A 22,712-nucleotide genomic window follows, 5' to 3' on the forward strand; every position below is an offset into this window, starting at 1 on the left:
TTTTTCTTTCTTTTGTGAGGATGGGGGTGGGCGTGTGGAATTTTGTATTATATATAATTAGCTGATAGCGTGGCGTGTAGGCGTAGGTTTTTTTTTTTTGGTAGCGTCAAATCGTCAATTGCCAAGGACCGTGTCAGTTCATCAACTACGCATGTGTACTTTTAACTGCCACGGAGTACCTTTAGTGTCACGAAGTGATGTATTGCCACATAGTGATGTTATTAATATTAATTAATACTCTCTTTTACTCTCTCTCTCTCTTCTCTGTCATTTTCTCTTTTTTTCTCTCTCACACACTATCTCTCTTTCTGTCATTTTCTCTTTTCCCTCCCTGTGCCATTTTTTCCTTTGTGTGTGTATTTCTCTGTCATTTACTCCTCTCTCTCTCTCTCTCTCTCTCTCTCTCTCTCTCTCTCTCTCTCTCTCTCTCGCGCTCTCTCTCTCATATTTCCTCTTTTTGTCACGGACCTTGCCAGTTGGTAAATCGTCAACTATTTAGAATTAACTGCCACGGATTTATCTTGTTGCACAAATGTTTTACGTTAATTGTTCCTTATTAAGACGACGTGCAATATATTTCCTTTAAAAAAAGGAAATCTTACTTTTTTTTCTTTTTTTTTTTTAATCTAGGACTTGACAGGGATTTGCCACTTCATTCTTCTGGGTTTTTTTTTTTTTTTTTTTTTTGCTGAATCCGAAATCAACAGCAATTTTTGTTTTGATTTTGATATTATTTTAACTTGTCTTGGAATTCGTGAAAAGACATAAAAATTAAAAACAAAATTTCCACAACGATTGACAAGGAATGAGTGAATGGCATGGAAGAAAGTAGAAAGTGATGTGATTCGAGATTCGTATGCGCGCAAATCGAGGCTCGACTGAAATCACCACATGCAGCTGAAGAGTTCCAATTTGACTCCTTGGCAGTTGATGAAACGTCAACTACCAAGGACTCACTCCTTGCAATTGACACTTCCTTTTTTTTTGAGTCTTAGCAGAGTAAAAAGAAATAAAATGATAAATTGGTTCAAATTTTATGTGTAATCTTAGCATTGCATCTTGGTTTGTTTCTTCTATATCTATATTAAAAGTAATAGTGGGAGTTGAAACCACTTTTATTACCGAGGTATATAATTAGGCTGTTTAGTGAGCAGCAGCAGTGGCAGTAAAAGTAAAATTTTGACCCTACTCGCCCATAGGGAAGTTGTGACTGGAAATTGCCGTTCGCGTTTTGGGGGGTTCAATTAAAGATGCATAACTTCGTTATAAAGAGGAATATCGCAGATATTTTGGTATCATTATTTTCGTCTTTCAATTTCCTTTTAAATGGTGCTAATTAAGGAAAAATCCATTAATAATTCCAGAAGTTATGAAGTTAAGATTTGGCAATTTTCAAATGCATTTATTTTTTAATTTACCGCGTGTGTTTTAAAAATTTAAATGCTTGGTTTTAGAATAACATCTAAACTTTATTCATGCCAAATTTCAGGGCTCTATATCGATGCGCAGACACCTTTTAACTCTGCGCCGAAATGCCTTGTTTACATTATCTTCTCATCTTGGCTGCCGAACGATATCGATATTCATATCGATATTTTAAATTTAGTTATGTAATATGTTAAAATTAGTCCATAATATTTTCAGTACTATTATTTACTATGTTTTTATTTTGAATACAAACTTGCCAACTTTATTTATAGGCATTTTATAGTTTTTGTTTTAAAAGTTCGTATATTTCTCTCTTTGTGAAATCCGATATTAATAATATCGATATTTTAAAAATACCAATTGCTTTAATTTTATTTTACTTTGCCATCAAGTCACCAAGTTTCTTTCTCATATGTTTAGATATGTTTATCATTTGTATCCATATTTTAAAGGCCTTAGCCTTAATAATTATTATGGTAAGAAGTTCTATTAGTTTTGACAGCCCCATACATTGAGAGAGAAGGGGGGGGGGGGGGGGGATAAAATTATATTAATTATCAGTTCAAATGATGTAATAGCAATAAACCCAAAGTGATTCAGCAGAATTTTTTAAAGTATTAAAAGCCAGAACTTTCCTTCTAATTATAATAGGGAATCTGTTTCAATTTATTCGAACTTTTTCAATCTACCATTTTATTTATATGCAATTAAATTGCCATAGGTAAAAATAAACTCATTATGTTATTACACAACATGTTTATATCTTTTCATTTATACTCTCAAACCCTTTTTTATTCTCTATGTATTAATTAAAAGAGGGTAATTATTTGCAATTGTTTCAGTGAGATATTGGGGATAAATCCAAAAGTGATATAGCAAATTGTTTCTTACGTCTAGTCGAGTTTTTGATTATGTAACATTTGCGTCATATTATGTAATAATGTGTTCGTTTGAAATGTTTATCTTCCTCTTTATTAATGTAAATCCATTGTCCTCGATAAGACGAACATTTTAGTATACAATATATGATAAGAACTCCATATTGACTGTTTTAACCATTTTTTATTAACATCGCGCGTTTTCGGTCACAACTTTGCAATGTTAATTTTGGGGTAAAAATCGGTCTGAAATTTCAGACTTTGAACTGCCGTAACTACATTTCTAATCAAGATAGAAACAAAATTCAAACCGTTTTGTAATCTGTGTTGCCAGCTCTTTCATATGACATTGGTTTCAAGTGTGTGAGGTACATTTAGAATTTCTATTAAACTCCCTAATATAATCATTTATCGCTGTGATTATCCCCAGACACCTGTCTGGGGATAATAATAATAAAAATTCGTTTTCCCCAGACACCTGTCTGGGGATAACGAATTTTCATTATCCCCAGACGCATATTTGAAACTCCGCTCTTTAAAACAATTATCCACATTCCAGAATATGGAAAGTTTCCAGATGCACATAGAAATAAGGAAAGTTAATAAAATATCTATAAAAACATGAAATTAACCAACATTAAAATCAGTTGTACTACTACATATACACAATATGCGTCGACTTCGAAGTGGGTGACATGGCCGAATGGTTTAGTCGTCTGCCCTGGAAGTTTGACCAGAATCGACGTTGTGGGTTCGAATCCTGGTTCCGCCACTTTAAAAAAAAAAAAATTCCGTCTTCTTTTTACACAGAACGTTGAAAGAGATAAATGTCTCATCCATCCTCCCCCACCTCTTTTTTTATTTTATTAAACTCTCTCTCTCTCTCTCTCTCTCTCTCTCTCTCTCTCTCTCTCTCTCTCTCTCTCTCTCTCTCTCTCTTGTTTTTTTTTCTAGTTTCTAGCAAATTAAATATATTCGTCTCCACTCCGATCTCAAACAGTGTCTATAAAGAATAAATAATTAAAAAGCAAACAAACAGAAATATTCAGAGAGCGACCAAATGGTTAGATAGAGGAGAAAAAAAACAAACAATAATTGTTTTAAAAATAAAAACAATTTAAGAAATTCATGCTCTGAAACGGAACATTTACATAGAGGTTTAGCAAACAAAAAACTCTAAGGTTTAGGTCAAAATATAAAAAAAAGAAAAAGAGAGATTTCCCTCGGAGCAGGGAATAGTGTTAACAATAATAATAATAATAATAATAATAATTATAATGATAATAATAATAATAATTAATAATAAAAATTACAATTATTATTATTATTATTATTATTATTATTATTATTATTATTTATTATTATTATTATTATTAATAATATTATCTTTTGACGAAAAAAAAAACAAAAAACAATAATAGATCTAGAGCAAATTAAATAATGAAATAATATTATCGGAGAAATAAAAAATTCAACTGATTTTAAAAACTCTTGCTCGGAACAAAAGTGAAAACAATGAAAATCAATTGGGAAGAAAGAAAGAAAAAGTAAAAAAAAAAAAAACTGTGTGTGTGTGGGGGGGGGGGGGGGGGGGGCGCAACTGGTTCGAATCTGTGCAGCTAAAAGGAGTAAAATGAAAGGTGGCCTAACCCACTGAGCTGTCTATCCATACCGCTATCGGAATATCTTAAATTCATATATGAGCTAAACATATTTCCACCATTTTTGCTTCCTTGTTTTGGTAGTTATTTTCATCTCTGATTCGAATAAAAGTATGTTGTTGGATCTAGTTTTGTCGACATGTGATAATAAATTGTATTGTCTTGTGCGAAGAAGACAGGAAAATAACAGGTGTCGGTTTTGGGCTTTGTGGCGAACAACATCCCCAAAATTGTGGCAAGAATGAGCAAATTATAGAAACAAGAGATGATCAATAAAGTTAACAGGTAGGTAGGTAGTGAAAATTTAAATGGTTGGTGGACGATGAACAGATTTGATGATTAACAACTTTCTTCCTGGTTGAAAATAACAAGTCGATTTGCCAGTTTGGCGTTTTCAGATCAAAGTATTTCATTGATCCATTTGCTTTAAAATGATTTTTTTTTAAGAGCTGGATTTGACATTTGATCACTGTTTACTTTCATCTTGTGTTAAATATCACTTGATATATTAACTGTTTTGGGACACAACCACTAGTATTTTTTCCAGAATATTTGGTATTTTTCATGCCTTGTTTGGCATTTTGCATAAAATCTTTCTGCCCACTTGCTAACGAATTTTCATTATCCCCAGACAGGCGTCTGGGAATAATGACAGCCATCATTTATAGATTTTACTGTTTCTGCTTGATGTTTTCTAGGCCCAAGACAAATTGGTTTTAACAGTCAATGTTATTGAAGGGTGTGAGTATTTTCCGCCGGGCTGAAAATAACGAAATTTGATTATTCTCCGCCGGGCTTATTCTAAAGCCTTGTGACCCCCGGTCGTGTCAAAGGTCACATCCGGTAAGTCGACCGTGGTGACATGATTGTTTTATTTGATTGTGACTCTCGATTTCCGAGCGTCGACCATTTCAATAATGGCAGCAGCTTCTTATGGTTCACACTATTATGTTATGACGATCGACCCAATCAGCAAAGTCCGGTCTGCATTGGTGCACCGTCGTGAACCCGTCTGGTAGCATCGTCACAACACACCTTTCGACTAGATGCTCTGCCGTCTCGGGTTCTTGCCCACAGCGTGGACATATTGGACAGGAAGTTAGACCCCACCGATGTAACGCACTTGCCGTTAGGCAGCTCCTCGACCGAAGTCGATTCGCAGCTACCCAGTGTCTCCTCTCACTGGTATCAAAGCCTGGCAACTTCTCACCAAGCTTAGAGGACTGTAGGTCCCCGCCCCCACGAGGGATTGAATTCGTCCAAACCGACTTCCATCTCGTATGTGCAGCTCTGTCCGTAGTCAGGGATTCTGCGTACAAGGGTTGCCGGGACTTATTTCGGCTCGAAACGGGGGCACCGTCCATTATGCGCATGAGAGGGGTATCCCCATTCCCTCTCTCTTTGATCTTACTCAGCCAGTTTCCCGTAATGATCTCCCTCCGGACATCGGGGGGCTGGATCGCTGCCATTATCGGGCCCCATTCTCTAGGGGTTGTTGCTAGCGTTCCCGACACTATGTGCATCGACTTGCGAAGTTTTACATCCACCTTCTCAACGTTTCTGCTTCTACCCCACACTGGAGCACAATACTCCGCGGTGGAATAGCATAGTGCCAGGGCGGACATTCTCAGGAGCGCTTGGCTAGCGCCCCAAGTCGATCCCGCCAGCTTCCTCAGAAGACTGTTGCGTTTCTCTATCTTCCGGGCAACCCCTTCGAGATGAACCCGATGGGTAAGGCTGCGATCCAACGTCACCCCTAAATATTTTGGACGCGGCTCATATGGGAGTGGCTGGTCCCCGACTAGGACATTCAGTTTACGGGTGTGCCAACCACTGCATAAGTGAAATGCAGTGGCCACGGTTTTTGAAGTGTTCATCTTCAGGTACCACTTGTCAAAGTAGGATTTGAGTCTGGTGACATCCTCGCTGAGTACGCTCTCGAGACGGGTCCACACTTTACTCTGAGTAACGAGTGCCCAGTCGTCTGCGTATCCCAGCCTCAGGGAGGAAGTGTTCGGCATATCGCTAATGTAAACGTTAAACAACATTGGCGCAAGTACCGACCCCTGAGGGACCCCATTCTTCAATTTCCTTACTTTGCTCGTGACGTCTCCCAGCGCGACGTGGAATTGCCTTTCCCCTAAGATCGAAGAGAACAACTTCAAGGTCTTTTTGCACCTTATGATTTTTGCAAGTTTGAGCATTAACCCATCGCACCAGACCGTATCGTACGCCGCTGATAGGTCTTTAAACACAGCACCTGCTTGCTGTTTTCTCTCGAACCCGTGCTCAATATGCTCTGTAAGGGCAATGACCTGCTCCGTGGTGCACCTCCCTTCCCTGAAGCCTGCCTGCTCGGGTGGCAGGGCAGCGTCTAGGACCGGCCCCTATCGGTTTAATAGAACACGCTCCAACAATTTGTAAAGACAGCTCAGCAGCGATATGGGTCTGTAACTGTCTGCCTCCTTCGCCGGCTTCCCTGGCTTGAGGATGGCAACTATCTTCGCATGCTTCCACACTTGTGGAAGCTTTCCTTTTGCAAGGATGTCAGACATTGCCTCTGCTAGCCAGGCCAGTGCCCTGGGGCCCAGATGCGTCACCATATCTGGATATACACCATCTATCCCTGCTGCTTTACCGTTCTTCACTTCGCTAATGGCTGCACCCACTTCTCGGGGACTGTCCAGTCCGACTCCTCCGCAGGTAGCGAGTCCAAAATCGTACAGTACGCCTTGCGGACACTGCGCTCAAAAGCCTGATTAGGGACCCGCTTACTACGGTTCTTAATGTTCTTGGCAATTGTGTCTGCCTCGCATTCCGGTGCAGCCTTCGCGTAATTCCGATCTGGGTCCAATTTCTTTATCAAACGCCAAGCGTGGTGGCTGGAGTGTGTAAAGTCGAGACTTTCCACGGTCTCCTGCCACCGTTGCTTCCTTCCCTCTGCCAGAGACTGAAGTAGTCTATCGGCTGCGTCCTGGGACTGGGTCTGCTGGTACTCTCGGTACAGCTCTTCCGACTCTGCTGTCCAGCAAGGGGTGTAGAATTTCCGTTTAACTCAGAACTGGGCGAAAAGTGTGCAATTTTCATATCGGAGGTGAGTAGTCTATATTACTTGATAATCATAATGATTTCAACCGGCGTTTACTTATTTTAAGTATTAAAAAGTGCTCGAAATAAACCTCCTCACCCTCTTCCTCCTCCTCCTTCTACTACTACTACTACTACTACTACTACTACTACTACTACTACTACTACTACTACTACTACTACTACTACTACTACTACTACTACTACTACTACTACTACTACTACTACTATTACTACTCCTGCTGCTGTTACGCTTACAACAAATATTAATATCACAACTACTACTACTTCTACTACTACTACTACTACTACTACTACTACTACTACTACAACTACTACTACCTTTAATGTTTTCAAGATTAGATTACTGTAACATGCTAATGTACAATATACCAAATAATGTTGTCACAAACTACAGCGGATTCAAAATCAAGCTGCTAAATTAATTTTGAAGAAAAAAAAAAAACTGATCATGTCACACCTTTGTTATGGACCTTGCATTGGCTCCCTGTCAGGTTTAGGATTAAGTACAAAATTGCTGTAATGTGCTTTAACTATTTTAATCAAACTTCTCCAGCTTATATATCAGATTTGATTAATGTCTATACTCCCTCACGTCCATTAAGATCTAGCGGTCAATTAAATTTATGTGTTCCAAAAAAAGGATCGAAGACATATGCGGATCGTGCATTTATTCATGCTGCTCCCGCTGTCTGGAATTCCTTACCATTTAGCCTCAGGAACGGGTAATGGATTCCGATTCATCTTTTAAAAAGAAATTAAAATCTCATCTTATGGAATGCTCACTAGATTAAAACAAAAATACAAAACAAAACAAAACAAAAAGAAGCATCCAAATTAGTAGACAACACGTTTTTCCCTGATGTAGGCTAGTAAAATAGTTTTAAATTTAATAAAATTTTAACGAATAACTCTACCTGATAATAAATTTTTTTAGGGAAACATAGACGATTTGTGGGATGGCTCTTACCCTCAGATGGTTCACATTTATCAGATTGTTTATGATTTCAAATGCATTGATATTGATTTCTAATAATAATGTTATGTATTTATGTGTATATTTATATCATATGCGGATATTTGTGGGAATTTGAGTGCTTACGTATAAATGTGTGTGTGTGTGTGTGCGTTCGTTTGTATGCCAATTTCTTTTAAAACTGATGTTTTACATCGGTGAATATTGTGCGCCTAGAGCTGTTTTACTATGGGATTAGGCGCTATATAAATATTTATTATTATTATTATTTATTATTATTATTATTATTATTATTATTATTATTATTATTATTATTATTATTATTATTATTATTATTTATTATTATTATTATTATTATTATTATAGGTAAGTAGTATCTGGCTGCTACTATAATTAATTAGACATTACTACTATGCAGCTCTACGCTGCACAATTCACTGCAACTTTACTACCTGTCGGTCTACGCGTCTTCAATCACCGCTCGCTTCGCAACCATAACCCTAGCCACACGCCGTGACGTCACGATCTCTGACAAGCAGGCTATGTATTACGATGGCTATGACATGACGCCTGTTAGGCGATATTAAAAAAATTTTCGGACAGAGACAACACTGTTAATGGCCATGTGCTCATTTTTCACCTGAGTACAGTGACAGAATGGGACTAAAGAGCCTTCTCCAAGGACTCAACTATGCGCCGAGTGAGGCGCGAACCCCGGACCTTCCGATCTGGAAGCCAGTGTCATACCACATAGTCGCACATTGATATTGCCAACACTTGACTGAGAATAAATTGTGTTCTGATTTCCATTCATGATCAATTGCTCTATACTTACTCATAACATAGAGAAATTATACTCGATTTGACTATGACATTTCCGACAAGTTTACGTAGTAAATCTGTTTTACTATGTATTATCCTAAATTATATCTTATGCTTAGAAACCAATGATTCTATATGAATGACGATTGGACTGTCTGCTCTAAATAAACATTAACTATCTTTTGACTAGGGGTAGTTGTTTGTTATTCCTGGAATTTCTGAAAAATTTAGATTTTTTTTTCTTAACCTGCGCTCTGATTTTTTTTCTCTATCATGCAGATTCACCAGGAGAAATTAGAAAGTTAACTTGTGTTGTTAGATTGCTGTGCTTTGAATCACTTCACATTTAGGGATTTAAACCTCACCACGGGCAGGGATGCCCTTTGCTGAAATTTTAAAAAGCCTGAAATATGTCTCATAACCAGCATATTTCTTGCAAAGCTTCTCTTCATCAGATGCTATCAGCTTTAAATCATAGAAAAGGATACATTATATCCATCTATTTTCCCCTTTATTGCTGCAGCCTTTAAACAACCAATACTTTCATCTTTAAAAAAGAATTAACTCACCAATACCGAACAAGATCAGCCTAAAAATTCAAAATAGCCGGTTTTCTGGCTAAAACCGGACAAAGAGCAACCCTGATGGGGTTGTTCAGGGAAATTGATTGACCTCAACTTTCACCCTTGCTTTTGACTAATTTCATATGACAATCATTATCTCTTACAGAGAAACAAATTCCATGGAAGAGGAGTTCATGTTGCTCGCCAACATTTCTGTAGCAGAGAAGACTGTCAATGATAGTGCTTATTGCATCGCCACCCTGCCTCTCCTGCTTCAAATTTTGAACCACTTTTCAAGGATGCCTCCTCCAAAGTAAGTATTCTTTGTCAATCGACATTGCAATTTGGATATTATCAAACAGCGATGATACTTTTCCGCGGATCCGCGGAAATCCGCGGTTTTCTTTCCTTTCCTCGGTTTTCCTCCTTTCCTATTCTTCAAAAGCTGGCTAGGGCTTGCTTATCCATATTTCATGGCCCACAGGTAGAGGGTTCCTTTTCTAAAATTAGACCTGCATGTGTGCCGACAATTGTCGGTTTTCCGACAATCACGGTAGTTGCGATCTCCCGGATCACTTATTTTTATTTTATTGCTAAAGTAATCTGATTGCGAGTGAGGTCAATTGTCGGAGTGTCGGCGAGCCCCAACTCGACCGGCGGCTAGCAGTCAAGTGCCGACGAATGGGCGTCGGATTGCCGACAATATTGTCGGCACTTTCAAGCCCTCGTTACGCTCGTTCGGCAATTATCGGGAAACTCCGCTAGTTTTCGATTCGACCGCAACTCTTCATTGTCTGAAAAACGAGTCGTGTGTCGATATAATCGAGCATGCGCAGTTCGTTTACTTTCGTTTTCATACTTTCGGTATTCCATTCAAGTAACTTTTGTTTGTTCAGTTGAACGTTGCTACATTTCAATTTTATTCGGTCTATCAATAAACTTTCGGGATTTGTCGTTGTATATTTTGATCTATTACTCTTTTACATTATTTTTTGTTATCATGCCTGAACAATTCATTGACCGTTCGTCGGATCTGAAGTCAGTTGAGAATGGTGTTCGACATCTATTCAAATGGAATTGGCGATGATTTTCTTTCGGAGTACGTGAGAAAGCCAGCCCAGCCGGGTGCTGCATTTTGTATTTTTTTTTTTTTTTTTGCCAGTGGATTAAAGTCTAATGATTGGGATGGTTATTGCTCTTTAGAGTTAGAGATAAGATCAATTATTCCAGGTTAAAAACTACTGTGGGGGTCGGATTACGGTGGCAAAGGAAAATCATAAAGAGGCATTCTCACACACAGTCAAAGTCAAAGTGAGTAACACAAGAGAGAAAAAAGAAAAACACCTCAGTCGTTGACGGCTGTTTTCACTGCTGAGACAGAGACTCGTCCTCTCTCCAAGCTTCACAAGATTTCTTAACTTACTCAATCCTCGCCCTAGCCCAGTCTGTAGGTAGACAGGTGTCGATTAGCCATTGGTCAAGTGAAGCGCAACTTTGGGTTAAAATTTGTATAACACAATTTCATACAATTATAATCACTGTTGCATTGTTTTTCACAGTATATGAACTGCTCTGGTATCATTTTAAAGGGCAGAGATCAAGATTTCTTTTGATGTGATAGAATCAATGTTGACATATTGTATCAAAAATTATAATTTGATAAAAATCACATCATTTAAAAACTTTTGAAATCTTTTTCAAAATTGAGATAGCAAAAAAATAAAAGAGAAGGCATCTAGATAAATCATTTGTCTGTGTCTCTATCAAATTTCATAAAGATTGAAGGCAGTGCAGTATGTTTAATGTTGACCACAAGTGACCAACCCTCTTTTCTCTATGCTAAGATCCCGTTTTAATCAGTAGTCACCTTATCGAGAGGCTTCCCAGTGGGGGAATTCTCAATCAATTTTGAGCTTTTTGTAAGACTAAATTTAGAGTAGTAAAATCATCATAACTTTGGAACCGTTTATCCTAGATCCAAAAGTAAGGTATCTTATTAAATGGTTTTTAAAGGCCTATCTGTCTATGTAAAAAATAATTATTAATTTTTATTTTTGAAAAAATATCAAACTACCACTCTACCTCCATGCTGTCCCTTGTCCCTATAAATGTTTGGTACTTTTTAACATTTTAAAATAAATATATTCGGTAGGACAATCCAAAAGAAAATGTATATGACTAAGTACTGAGTTACAAAATAAAAGATCCGGTAATGCGATGTGTGAAAAAGTTCAGACAATTTGGTCAGGACTCGTATGCAGGTCTATAAAATGAAGGATATTCTTAAAGACAAGTGTGGCAACATGAATATTTCAACATTCTCTGCCATACAGACGGTGAAGTATTCTTTGAAAGCAAGGAATGCCACTGCCCTGGAATGCTTCAAAAGAAAAGACATAGATCACAGTGAAATTGATCCTGTCCTGATAAGTTGCATTAAAAAATCTCGCAGCAAGTATCATGCTGAGTTGCAAAAACAGAAAGAGGAAAAGGAAAGAAAAAGACAAATGTTTGATCAAGCAGTTGTAAAGGCGGAAACAAAAAAGCAAGCAAAGGCAGTCCGGGAGAAGGCAATTAAAACAGCCTATAAGCTTCATATAAAGAAGCAATCCAAACAGGTTGGGCCCCCACCTAGAAAGAGGCCCAAAACACACTAGTACTCTTCAAGTACTCAAAAGAAGTCCTGCCTACTTTCCTGTATGCAAGAATGTTCTAGGTGAGTTTTCCGTTTTTCCGAGACTTTTCCTCCTTTTTGACTTTTTGTGAGTATCATCACTGATCAAATCAGTCTTATTTATTAGAATGTGACTTTTTGTACTGTATTGTATAAATTGGATTTATACAATAAACATTACATATATTTAACCTACCCCGTATGGTGTCCCGAGAGGGTCAAGAATAGCCCAATGCCAAGCCAGTGTGTCGTAAAAGGCGACTAATGGTGTGTGATTCCCCCATCTTTGAGTCACCTGGACCTCCATGTTGGGGGTTGGCAAAGGGTTAACACCCCTTTCCGTTAAACTCAAACCGTTACAGAAACGCACACAGACAAACCAAATCCTTTTTTTAGCTTGGGCGACCGAAGAGTTTCTGGAATGACAGAATTTATGAAGGAAAACAGACAAAGCTGAAAGGACTCTGCTGACCCGATGACGTCTTCGCCAAACAAGCAGCTTCAAATTGTGTCGTGGAACGTTCGCACCATGCATGAAGCAGGAAAAAGCTCTCAAGTTGTGACTGAGATGAGAAGATACAGGCTGCATATACTTGGAGTAAGCGAAACCCACTGATACAATCCGGACAGAAACACCTCATGTCTGGGGAGAAAATTTTATATTCAGGGAGAGGGGACGGGATTCATACACAGGGAGTAGGAATAATTCTAAGCAAGTTTGCCCAGAAGTCACTGAGAGGATGGGAACAACACGGAGAAAGGATCATCATGGCGTCCTTTACAATACGGAGTAAGAAGATCAGCATAAACATTGTACAAATCTATGCCCCAACAAATGATGCAACAGATGAGGACAAAGATACATTTTATAGTCTGCTACAACAAGTCATTGACAAGTTGCCAAGGAAAGACATCAACATATTGATGGGAGATGCTAATGCTAAAGTGGGACAGGATAACGTAGGTTATGAAGGTATCATGGGACGTCGTGGCATGGGAGAAATGAACGATAATGGTGAGAGATTTGCAAATTTCTGTGCATTCAACAGTTTGGTGATTGGAGGATCAGTGTTCCCCCATAAGAGGATCCACAAAGCAACTTGGGTCTCACCATATGGTGTGACAGAGAATCAGATTGATCATTTTTGTATCTCTCGAAGATTCAGACCATGGAAGATGTGACAGTACTGAGAGGGGCAGATGTTGGATCAGACCACCACCTGCTATTGTCAAAGCTTAAGCTCTGACTCAGAAAACATGGGACCAGATCACATACAAGAAGAAAATTCGAGGTGAATGCACTTGATGGGGAAAAGAATGAGGAATTCAAACTACAATTGAGTAATAGATTCCAACCTCTTATTGAGCTTGAGGAGGACATAGATGTAGAGTCACATTGGGCAAAGATCAAGGAAGTCTACATAACAACTTGCCACGAGGTATTGGGGGTAAAGAAATCAGAACATAAAGAATGGATAAGTCCAACCACCTTGTACCTTATTGAAAAGAGGAGAACAAGGAAGGAACAAGTGAATGCAAGCCGAACAAGGGCTTCAAGACTGGATGCACAAGAGCAGTATCGAGCCATAGCTAAGGAAGTCAAAAGATCTGTGAAGAAAGACAAGGAAGCATTCATGAACAGACTTGCAGAGAAAGCAGAAGCAGCAGCGACAGGAGACACATGAGGATCCTTTATCAAACTACCAAGACACTTGCTGGACAATATGGGAAACCAGAGGTACCAGTCAAAAACAAAGATGGGAAAACTATTTTTGGAAAAGAGGCTCAATCTGAACGATGAAGGGAACATTTCAACTGCCTTCTGAACAGACAACCAGCCAAAAATGTTGCCTGCGAGGAATGAGCTACCAATCAGCTGTGCTCCACCATCGATAGCAGAGATTGTGGGTGCCATTAACAAGATGAAAAGGGGGAAAGCTCCTGGACCAGACCAGATTCCACCGGAGGCTCTAAAAGTTGATGCTGAAAGAAATGCTGAGGCCCTGTTCCCACTATTTGAGTGAATCTGGAATGACGGGATATTCCCAAAGGATTGGAAGGAAGGACATCTTATCAAGCTTCGAAAGAAAGGGGACCTCAGTAATTGTAATAATTATCGAGGAATCACTCTTCTTTCTATCCCAGGAAAGGTTTTCAACCGTATTATTTTAGAGAGAATTAAGAATGCAACAGATGCTAAACTGCGTGATGAACAGGCAGGTTTTCGGAAAAACCGTTCAACCACCGACCAGATTGTCTCTCTGCGAGTCATAGTGGAACAGTCTATAGAATGGAACTCTCCTCTTATTGTCAACTTTCTGGATTACGAGAAGGCTTTCGACAGTATTGACAGAGCAACTTTGTGGAAAATTCTGGCACATTATGGACTCCCTGAAAAGATAGTAAACCTCATTAAGGAACTGTATAAAGGATCAAGTTGCAGGGTTGTACATGAAGATCAGCTTACTGACAGCTTTGAAATTAAGACTGGTGTCAAGTAGGGATGCTTGCTCTCACCATTCCTGTTCATCCTTGCCATTGATTGGCTAATGAAGGAAACCTCCAAAGGGCGAAGAAATGGGATACAGTGGACCCCCTGGACACAGTTGGATGATCTGGATTTTGCAGATGATCTGGCTCTTTTGTCCCATACCCAGGACCAGATGCAAACAAAAACCACAATTATAAACAGCCTCTCAGAATCAATTGGTCTAAGAATTCACCCTGCAAAGTCAAAGGTCTTGAGGATAGGTACGCGTCAAAGGGAGCAGATCAAAGGAAAAGATCAGGAACTCGAAGATATAGACACTTTCTGCTATCTCGGAAGTATAATTGACAAGGATGGAGGCACGGAAGCAGAGGTGAAAGCACTAATAGGAAAGGCACAGGCTGCATTCACATCTTTGAACAGAGTTTGGAGAACTAAAGATATCTCCCTTCGACTAAAGCTAAGACTTTTCAACTCAAACGTGAAGTCTGTCCTACTGTATGGATGTGAAACTTGGGACGCATCACAGGCATGCATAAGGAGGGTACTGATTTTCGTAAACAGGTGCATGCGTAAGCTACTCAGAATATAATGGATGGATAGAATAAAAAATGAAGAAGTATGGAAAAGAACACAGCAGAAACCAGTGGGAGAGGAAATAGGAAGAAGTAGATTGAGGTGGATTGGACACACGCTTAAAAAGAATGACTCCACTATAACAAAGAAAGTATTGGACTGGAACCCTCAGGGCAGAAGATCAAGGGGAAGGCCACGAGGAACATGGAGAAGAATTAAAGAAGCTGATGTACAGAGAAGTAAGACCTGGAATGAGATAAAAAAAAAGTTAGCTCAGGATAGAGAAGCATGGAAACTGTTTGTCTGTGGCCTATACCCTGACCCAGGGTGAAAAAGGCAATGATGATGATGATGATGATGATGATATTTAACCTGTACTCCTATCTTTTAGGGTTTTTTTTATTCTCCCCTCTGCCATAAATAAGTGTAGATTGATTGCACAGGGGAACTGACAGCTCTGTTGATAGAGCATTTATCTCCCTTGCAAGAGACTGAGATCTATCCCGGGTGCAGTCGAGATTTATTTATGACCCCTGTCCGCCCAGCATTGATTGGGTAACTGGGTTTGTTAAAGCTAGCGTCCTATCCAAAGAATAGCAAGCAATTGCTATTTTCAGTGTCATGCTTCAGAAACCGGGATAAATCCCAGCTCCTAGGGCCTTATGGCTCTGAAGGACAGGTAGAGCACAGGATATAAGGTTATAGCTGGATGTCCAGATTTCTATAACTCATAATGCTCATAGAGCTTCTTCACAATGCTCCTTTTATTTTTCTTACAGGCTTTATATCTTACTGTAAAAGTCACCTGTAAGGAACCCATTTTTTACTACCACTCTTACAACATCCATAACTGCCTGCAAACTGGCACTAATTCAATTAAAATCTGAGTCCAGTGGGATAGGTATGCCTTACCCAAATATGCCATTGTGGGACGAGAGATTACAACAGTTACCCATCTGGTCTTAAACGATGTTCAACATTGCTTGACGTTTTTTAGAGGCAAGACATCTTACCACACAATCTTTGATTCCATTGATGGCGTTTAACTTTAATCTGTCAAACAGGGTTTTCACATCGATGTGTCAAGTGGCAAAAGCCTGGCAGAAGGCCTGGACAAGGCGGTGGTGCCAGACAACCCTTACTTTAACACCATGATCCGAATTATGACCACTCGCTGTATGATGCAGGCTGTCTACTTCTCCAATGGCACGCTGCAACCTGCAGAGTTTCAGCACTATGGTCTGGCCACGCCCATCTACACACATTTCACTTCTCCCATCCGAAGGTCAGTTGGTCACAAGCTAAAACAGACTCTTACCTTGTCACTTCTTTCTTTCAGCAATGATTATGATAATCAAACATCTTTTACTTCTTGATGTGAGGAAATGAATTATTACTTTTGATTTTTGTAGTTTATATACCAGACCTTTTTTCCACACTTTGTCGAATGCTTTTTCAAAGTCCACCCATACCACAATTTTTTTCTTTCCATCCTGAAACGAGTCTTCTATTTCTTGGGATATGTAGGTTATCAGTACTCCTGTGTCTTCTGAAACCAGCTTGTTCATTTATAAGCACATTATAGTTTTCAAGATACCACATCAGTCTGGAGTTGATAATTCTTTCTACCAGCTTGCACATGCAGCTTGTAAGACTTATAGGTCGGTAATTTGCGGCTTCATTTGCTTGTTTTCCTTCTTTCTTGATTGGGATAATAAAAGCCTTTTTCCATATATCTGGTATTTTACCAGTTTTCCAAGTGCTGTTGTAGAGTTGTAATAGCTTCTTTTTCGCTGTCTTTCCAAGACGGATAAGCATCTCATTTGTTACTTCGTCTGGGCCTGACGATTTCTTTGTTTTTAACACTTTGAGAGAGCTTTCTAGTTCTTCCATAGTTAGCTTCTTTCACTGTGTGGAATCAGCGATATTTCAGTTGGAACTCCCAAGGGACCAATAACCCTCCCTGCTCGCTACCTGCGTGAGGTCATTGGAGTTCAACTGGTATTAGGCAGTGCTGTGTCCAATGGGGGCAATTATGGATATTTATGGTCTTATAATATGTCTGTATAGCGGGAAAACAATAACAGACTCTTTCACTTCATTATTTTGATTTGAAAAATCAGTTGTCTTTCTAAACATCAGTGAAAATTTGACATTCTTGAGGTTAATAGTTTTCTTTGAATATCACAAATTGTTGATCTAATTTTAAGTGCTTGTAAATTATGGTGCACTTAAATAAAAAATTTGTTATTCAAAACTCAGCGGCAGTATCTCAAGAATTTTAATAAATATCAAAAGTACACATATGCATCTATGTTCCTGTGCAATATTATCATATTGGCAGTTGATTTTCTTGATTTATTCATGGTTTAGTAAGTTCTGTTTATTGTTTTTACCAATTCCGTTCCTCTCAAACAGTTGTGTTGATCATAATAGTAAACTGATATGATTTATGTCTTTATGTGGTAAAATAACTCATAAAGATAATGTTTTATTGTCCAGTAAAGACTAAAAACCAATATCGTGTATGATGTCAATATCTCAATTTACTATCAATCTGCCTATAAAGTATGACTTCTTTACAAGAAAAAAATCAATCACCCAACAAGGTTACTGGACATGCTACAAATATTGCAGTAACAATCATCAATTACAACTAACACTAACCACTGGTACTGTTAAATTAGATGATTTGCTCAAACAGACGGACATAGTATGTGGACAAAAGAGGATTCAAAATTATGAGGGCATATAGTTTATTCCAAGTAGTAACCCTTTTCTCTTTATTGACCAACTACATTCAAAACGAACAAACTGCCCATACAGGTTATATAAAATCATCTCCTTTCCTTCAAGAATACACTTTTAGTCATTGTCTTTTAAAGTCATCTGATATACCATTGAACTCCAGTCAGTCAAATTTAGAGATAAAACAACTGAATAACAATCAGAGTCAAATCAGTACAACACCACAGAAATACCACAGCAGTTCATCTAATTTATGGGATATCACTGCCATATATATCTGGACGCTTCAGTCTATAAAAAGTTAAAACATTCACTTGTGCACAAAAGGAGAACTTGAACTTACATTATATTACTTATTCAACATGCAAGAATACCCTAAACATTGACACCTATATGACACTATAAAGTCGGCATTTCCTGAGACAACCACACAAAAGCAGTACCGTATACATCTTCAAACTATAATGCCTAACATTCATTAAAAAAAATTTGACTTGCATCGTAAGGGATTTAAGTATAGAAAAAAGTTATCAAGTCATTAAAAAGTTGGCTTTCAAATGTGCCCAAAGCTCATAATATTTAAATCAGTTAAATGCTTAAAAAATAATATTAGTATTATTTTCGTCTAATGGTTTATATTTTATTCCTAAACTGATATTTGGACATAATTCATGGCATGGAATACTATGGGAGAGAAAATAAGGATCTCACCAAGTCATGCCAAATATGAAATTTACAATAAAAAATTCATATCTTTTAAGGTTTTACTGCCCGGACAACAAAACTTGGCATGTGTCAAGATCATCAATTTTTCTTTATAATGATGCTTATTTCAAACATTTTCTGCCGCTGGGAATTAAATTATTGATATGCAAATTACAACAAATTAATTTCATTGATAGCTCAAAAACCACTAAATTGACACCTCTCTTATGAGCAGTCTTAAGAGAATACATTATTATCAACCATGGCATATGATGAAAGAAACCCTTGCTTTGCTTGTGGTGAGGGAACAATTTTCATATTTGTGTTAGCAACTGAGCAATACCATGAAATATTGCAACAATTAATTACCATCAGCGGCATCACAGATTCCCCCTGACCGTTACCTGTTCCACCCATGGGCTGACCCCACTAATGGGGTCAGGTTGACCTAGCACTGAAATACCACTCAGAGGGGAAAATGCCACGCAGTGCTTTGTCATTACTTCATCTATGGCTTCCTTGAGTTCCTTTTTTTTGTTTTCTGCATTCTTTTTTAACTCTTTTCTTCAGTTCTTTTTCTATTGTGTTGTCACTAATTTTTTTGAACTGCTCCATGGATAGGTCTGCAGCTTGTTGTGGACTGACAAGTTCTCCTCCTTTTTCCAAAGCGGGAGGGGCGTAGTGATTCAGTTCTCTATTTAGGGCTTTTGTAAGTTTCCAAAGTTTATTTCCATCTTTTTCGAAGTTAAGGCTATGCGTTTTTTCTTTCCATGCCATTTTGGATGTCGTTGCCATTTCTTTTTTAAAGGTAGCTTCTGACTCTTTATATGCTGCAATATTGTCATCACAGGGGTCTGCTTCAGCCTTTTCTCTTGTTTCCGATACTTCATTACTTAACTGATTAAGATCATCTGTCCAGAGTGGTATATAATTTTTTCTTGCTCCCCTTGGGATACTTTCTTTTGCTGCTTTTAGGATGGCCTTTGTCAGTTCTTTTGCACTTTTGTTGACATTCTTGGTTTTACAGTTTATGTTTTTGTAGTGGCTGTCTGTAAGTCAGTGATGCCAAAACTCCGGTTTCACCGGAAAAAACTCCGGTCTGGAGCAAAAAATTCCGGGCTCCGGGCAACTTCCGTCAAATTCCGGTGAGGTCAATTTGTTCCAAGGATACCCCCCCCTTCTAACCACCACATCATCATCATTACCACTAGTATTACAACCATCATCACCACCACTACTACTGCAACCACCACCACATCATCATCACTACCACTACTACTACAACCACCAGCTTCACATCATCACTACCACTACTACTACAACCACCACCACATCATCACTACCACTGCTACTACAACCACCACAACCACATCATCACTACCACTACTACTACAACCACCACCACCACCACCACATCATCACTACCACTAATACTACTACAACCACCACCACAACATCATCATCACTACCACTAATACTACTACAACCACCACCACATCATCATCACTACCACCACTACTACAACCACCACCACATCATCATCACTACCACCACTACTACAACCACCATCACCACCACATCATCATCACTACCAATACTACTACAACTACTACCATCACCTCATCTTCATTACTACAACTACAACCACCACCACCACATCATCATCATCACTACCACTGCTACTACAACCACCACATCATCATTATCACTACTACTACTACTACTACTGCTAATGCTACTACTATACTACGACAAGAACCACTACAATATCATCATCACTACCACTACAACTACAACCACCAGCACCACATCATCATCACGACCAGTACTACTACAACCACCACCACCACATTATCATCACTACCACTACTACTACAACCACCACTACAACATCATCACTACCTCTACTACTACAACCACCACAACCACATCATCACTACCACTACTACTACAACCACCACCACCACCACATCATCACTACCACTACTACTACAACCACCACCACCACATCATCACTACCACTACTACAATAACCACCACCACATCATCACTACCACTACTACTACAACCACCACCACCACCACATCATCACTACAACTAATACTACTACAACCACCACCACAACATCATCATCACTACCACTAATACTACTACAACCACCACCACATCATCATCACTACCACCACTACTACAACCACCACCACATCATCATCACTACCACCACTACTACAACCACCACTACATCATCATCATACCACTAATACTACTACTACAACCACCACCACATCATCATCACTACCACCACAACTACAACCACCACCACATCATCATCACTACCACCACAACTACAACCACCACCACATCATCATCACTACCACCACTACTACAACCACCACCACATCATCATCACTACCACCACTACTACAACCACCATCACCACCACATCATCATCACTACCAATACTACTACAAACTACTACCATCACCTCATCTTCATTACTACAACTACAACCACCACCACCACATCATCATCACTACCACTGCTACTACAACCACCACATCATCATCATCATCATCATCACTACTACTACTACTACTGCTAATGCTACTACTATGCTACAACAACAACCACTACAATATCATCATCACTACCACTACTACTACAACCACCAGCACCACATCATCATCACGACCAGTACTACTACAACCACCACCACCACATTATCATCACTACCACTACTACTACAACCACCACTACAACATCATCACTACCATTACTACTACAACCACCACAACCACATCATCACTACCACTACTACTACAACCACCACCACCACCACATCATCACTACCACTACTACTACAACCACCACCACATCATCACTCCCACTACTACTACAACCACCACAACCACATCATCACTACCACTACTACTACAACCACCACCACCACCACATCATCACTACCACTAATACTACTACAACCACCACCACAACATCATCATCACTACCACTAATACTACTACAACCACCACCACATCATCATCACTACCACCACTACAACAACCACCACCACACCATCATCACTACCAATACTACTACAACTACTACCATCACCTCATCTTCATCACTACCACCACTACTACAACAACAACCACTACAATATCATCATCACTACCACTACTACTACAACCACCAGCACCACATCATCATCACGACCAGTACTACTACAACCACCACCACCACATTATCATCACTACCACGACTACTACTACAACCACCACCACATCATCATTACCATTACTACTACAACCACCACATCAACATCACTACCACCACTACTACAACCACCACCACATCATTATCATCACGACCACAACTACTACAACCACTATACCACCACCACATCATCACTACAACTACTACTTCAACCAGCACCACCACCATATCATCATCACTACAACTACTACCTCAACCACCACCACCACCATATCATCATCACTACCACTACAACTACAACATCAGCCACTATCACATCTTCATCATCTCTACCACTATTACTACAACCACCAACACTACATCATCCTCACTACCACCAGTACTACAATCTCTACCATTAGGTTTTGGCGCTTTACTTCATTTGAAATAAGGAAACTTTGGGATTGTAATTTGCAATGTGTTTATGTATCATAATATACACTGTAATTCTAATCAGTTATCTATTTAGAACTATACAATATGTAAGCACAATGCCAAATATCGTTCCAATTCCCTTTTTTTTTTGTGAGCGGAAATTCCTCTTTCGGCGTTGAAATTCCTACGAGTGGTGGCTGAAACTCCTGTGAGCCAAATTTAAAGTTGGCATCTCTGGTAAGTTGTTCAAAGCTTTCCCATTTTGCTCTTTTGTAGTTCCATCTTGGGATAGTTTGTGTTTTGTTTTCATTTTGATGATAGAGGTTTGTGATGATTGACCTATGGTCGCTACCACCCAGTTGGGGCTGTACTGTTCTATTTATCGTCTTTGCTATATCATCTGTGGCAAATGTAAGATCTGGGGTATATGTGGTTTTCCACGCTCTTGAGAAATA

At 39.0% G+C, this 22,712-nt stretch overlaps 1 protein-coding gene across 6 annotated transcripts in view; it reads left to right on the forward strand.

Annotated features, from left to right (window-relative positions):
- Positions 1 to 22,712, forward strand: part of LOC144977582 (exosome complex exonuclease RRP44-like) — a 29,748-nt gene that overhangs the window by 394 nt on the left and 6,642 nt on the right. Inside the window, exons 1-3 of one of the 6 annotated variants that reach the window (XM_078922950.1) lie at positions 10,262 to 10,535; positions 11,589 to 12,152; positions 16,239 to 16,459. Coding sequence is in view for 1 of the 6 variants with exons in the window: in XM_078922955.1 (XP_078779081.1) it covers positions 9,603 to 9,749; positions 16,239 to 16,329 (238 nt within the window). In the remaining 5 variants the exon portion in view is untranslated. Of the gene's footprint in view, positions 1 to 499; positions 1,063 to 2,203; positions 2,675 to 9,602; positions 9,750 to 10,261; positions 10,536 to 11,588; positions 12,153 to 16,238; positions 16,460 to 22,712 lie in introns of those variants that run through there. The other 5 variants (XM_078922955.1, XM_078922952.1, XM_078922953.1 and 2 more) reach the window with 5 other exon arrangements.

This window comes from Berghia stephanieae, chromosome 7, assembly GCF_034508935.2.
Source record: "Berghia stephanieae isolate SIO BIC M18660-M18661 chromosome 7, UCSD_Bste_1.3, whole genome shotgun sequence".
Classification (NCBI taxonomy): Eukaryota; Metazoa; Mollusca; class Gastropoda; order Nudibranchia; family Aeolidiidae; genus Berghia; species Berghia stephanieae.